This window comes from Ctenocephalides felis, unplaced genomic scaffold (assembly GCF_003426905.1).
Source record: "Ctenocephalides felis isolate EL2017-DRISC unplaced genomic scaffold, ASM342690v1 CF-g0.4_SCAFFOLD_00845, whole genome shotgun sequence".
NCBI lineage: Eukaryota > Metazoa > Arthropoda > Insecta > Siphonaptera > Pulicidae > Ctenocephalides > Ctenocephalides felis.
In genome coordinates this window covers 17,043,666-17,046,178 of record NW_020536999.1, presented here as the reverse complement: position 1 = coordinate 17,046,178, position 2,513 = coordinate 17,043,666, and the positions used below count along the sequence as shown (strand labels likewise).

Here is a 2,513-nt window from a genome sequence, read left to right as displayed (position 1 = left end):
AGTACTTTTGATTATTTATTATTATAAAAATTAATTTACAGGTTGGTCTATCTGAATATTCTACTGTTGAATACACCGTGATTGTCGACTTAATAACAATGTACAGACAATTGTATGAGTTAACAGATGATGATTTAAATAAAGAAAGTCTTATGTTGACTGTATTGATGAGGTAAATGATTTTTCAAATTATTAATAATTAAATTATTAAATTTTGCATGCATTTATTGATCAAATATACAGAACATTACATTATTGAACCATGTCAATCATTCATCGTTCGTTTTTATATTTGAAGGTACCATAGTGCTGCTAATAGTATTGCTCCGATTAAACCTTCAGGAGATATCAGGATGTGGATTCAGCTTGAGAATGCTACTAAAGATTGTGTGCCAATATCGGTAAGTAAACTGTTACAGTTTTAAGTTTTTTGTCATAAAATATGAAACTTATTTCTTTTAATTTTAGGTAACTCCTCAAATGACTGCCAATGATATTTGTTACGCTATGAGCAGTAAAATGGGTATAAATGGTCACGAATTAATTGTTGAAGAAAATGTTCTGCAAGGACAACTAAGCGTCCTATGCATTTTAGTGAAAGCATTTTGGAAACAGTGCTCAGGTAAGTTACATTTATATTTCCAGAACTTATTCTTGTCTTTAAACAGAAATATGGATGTGTTTTTATTATTTTAGGTGGGGATATTGGAATGATGAGGATAGAAAAGATAATATTTTAGTCGTAAGAAAAGATAACTTCTTTAGAGAAGTAGCACCGTTTTCCTGCGCACCTTGCACCATGTCTGGTGAATTAAAGTTCGCAGACACGAAGAGCAAAAGTTTCAAAGTTCAAACATTCGATTACAATCAAGCAAAATTGACATATTACAAAGATAAAAGTGTAAGTAAATATTTGTTCGAATAATGATATATGTTTATCACATTTTTAATAATGCATAATTGTGTGTTTTAGGGTGCAAATAGAGTTTGCGAATGGAAAATAGAAGAAATTGTTTGGTATCTAGGATTTGAAACAAAAAGAAACCCACAGTCTTTATGGGCAGTCACTTTTGTACCTAGGATAAATAAACCCAAAAGGTAAAATTAGTTTACAGAACATCTAATAAAACACAGGACGCAATAAAATGGAAATAATATAGGCAATAATAAAGAATCAACAAGATAACAGACATTTTAAAAATTAATATGAGTATATTCCGAATCACTTCATTTTAAATTCATGCTATGTGATGTATTATTTGTTTTCATACTATTTATCTTTTTATTTTTTCAGGTCGAAAGACAATCCATTTTTTGGTTGCACGATTGCTGGTTCCAACACTCGTGATATGTTGAAATGGCTTGGAGTCATGCTTTGTTCAGAATATCCTCGTGGAGTTATAGCTCCTGCAAGACTTTTATTGGAATGAACTTTAAACTGGTGAAAAGTATACAAAAGACTGATATTTGACTTTACTTTGATGTACCAAGTAGTCATTAGAGGTAATATGAATAGAAATAATTTAATAATTACCATGATAAGTTTATTAATAAGAATATTAGGAATGATTAATTTCGAGAAGGACATCACCATTATGACTTACTTGTCTTTAAATAAACAAAATGAATAAATAAAGGCTTTTAAGCCTAATTATAATTGCTGACAAAGATAATAATATTTACAATTGTTCTGATGACAATAGCACTGATGATGTATGGGAAAATAAATGCAAAGGTAAGGCTGTTTAATTTTCCTTCATTTAAAATTTGTTGACCAGAGTACAGAATTTTATATTAAAAATATATTATGCATAATACACTTTAGTATTCATTAATACTAAGTATTATAATACTTTGTGTTTAAATGTAGTTATGGTATGCGATGTAATATATATAATATAATATAGCAACATAACATTTTAACTTTTATTGTAAACTGACAACATAACATTTTAACTTTTATTGTAACTTTTTATTTTTAATCAAGATGTAAAATTGAAACTAGGTTTTTTTTTTTTTATATCTACATAACAATTTTTATTCTAGCAATTTTATGAATGTTTATAATTTTATGAGTGTAGTTTTGAAAAACATAAAAAAATGAATGTGATATTGTAAAATATGTGATCTAAAATAAACTAGTTCATTTGATTTTTAACTGAAAAGGATTGAATTAACTAAAATATCTATAACTATCAATATACGAAATTGTAAATATATGAAAACTGATTATGTATAAGAATTACTTGCCATTGTGTACGAAAACATTGCAAAATGTTACCAGCATGTTTGTACAGATGAATTATATTTTAAAATGTAATTGTAATTGTGATGAATCAACATATATTTATTGATGAGGCTTATAGAATTGTACATACATGTGCAGAATTATTTTAATTAAATAAAATATATATTTTATAATACAAAGGATTTACGGGTGTTTTTATAGCTTTATTTTAATTGAAGAACTTGTAAATCATTACTTATATAAAATATAAAATTCATAACCATAA

The 2,513-nt window shown here is 26.6% G+C and overlaps 1 protein-coding gene across 2 annotated transcripts; it reads left to right on the top strand.

The window, feature by feature from the left end:
- The first annotated feature begins 583 nt into the window (after positions 1–583).
- LOC113374577 lies at positions 584–1,902 on the top strand. Of its 2 annotated transcripts, XR_003367002.1 has the most exons (5): positions 584–622; positions 697–901; positions 974–1,098; positions 1,295–1,503; positions 1,564–1,902. XR_003367002.1 is itself a non-coding variant. In XM_026614562.1 (4 exons), the coding sequence occupies exons 1-4, from the start codon at positions 585–587 to the stop codon at positions 1,428–1,430; spliced, it is 504 nt and encodes a 167-aa protein (XP_026470347.1). In that variant the 5' UTR covers position 584; the 3' UTR covers positions 1,431–1,902. The 2 variants fall into 2 exon arrangements, 1 of the variants encoding a protein (XP_026470347.1); XM_026614562.1 differs by having other exon boundaries at positions 1,295–1,902.
- The last annotated feature ends 611 nt before the right edge of the window (positions 1,903–2,513 follow it).

Excerpts from the sequence above, each read along its gene's own strand:
- LOC113374577 (XM_026614562.1), top strand. The coding sequence starts at position 585 with ATGCATTTTAGTGAAAGCATTTTGGAAACAGTGCTCAG. Across the intron at positions 902-973 it reads CATATTACAAAGATAAAAGT|GGTGCAAATAGAGTTTGCGA; the intron begins GTAAGTAAATAT and ends TGTGTGTTTTAG. Across the intron at positions 1,099-1,294 it reads AGGATAAATAAACCCAAAAG|GTCGAAAGACAATCCATTTT; the intron begins GTAAAATTAGTT and ends TTATTTTTTCAG.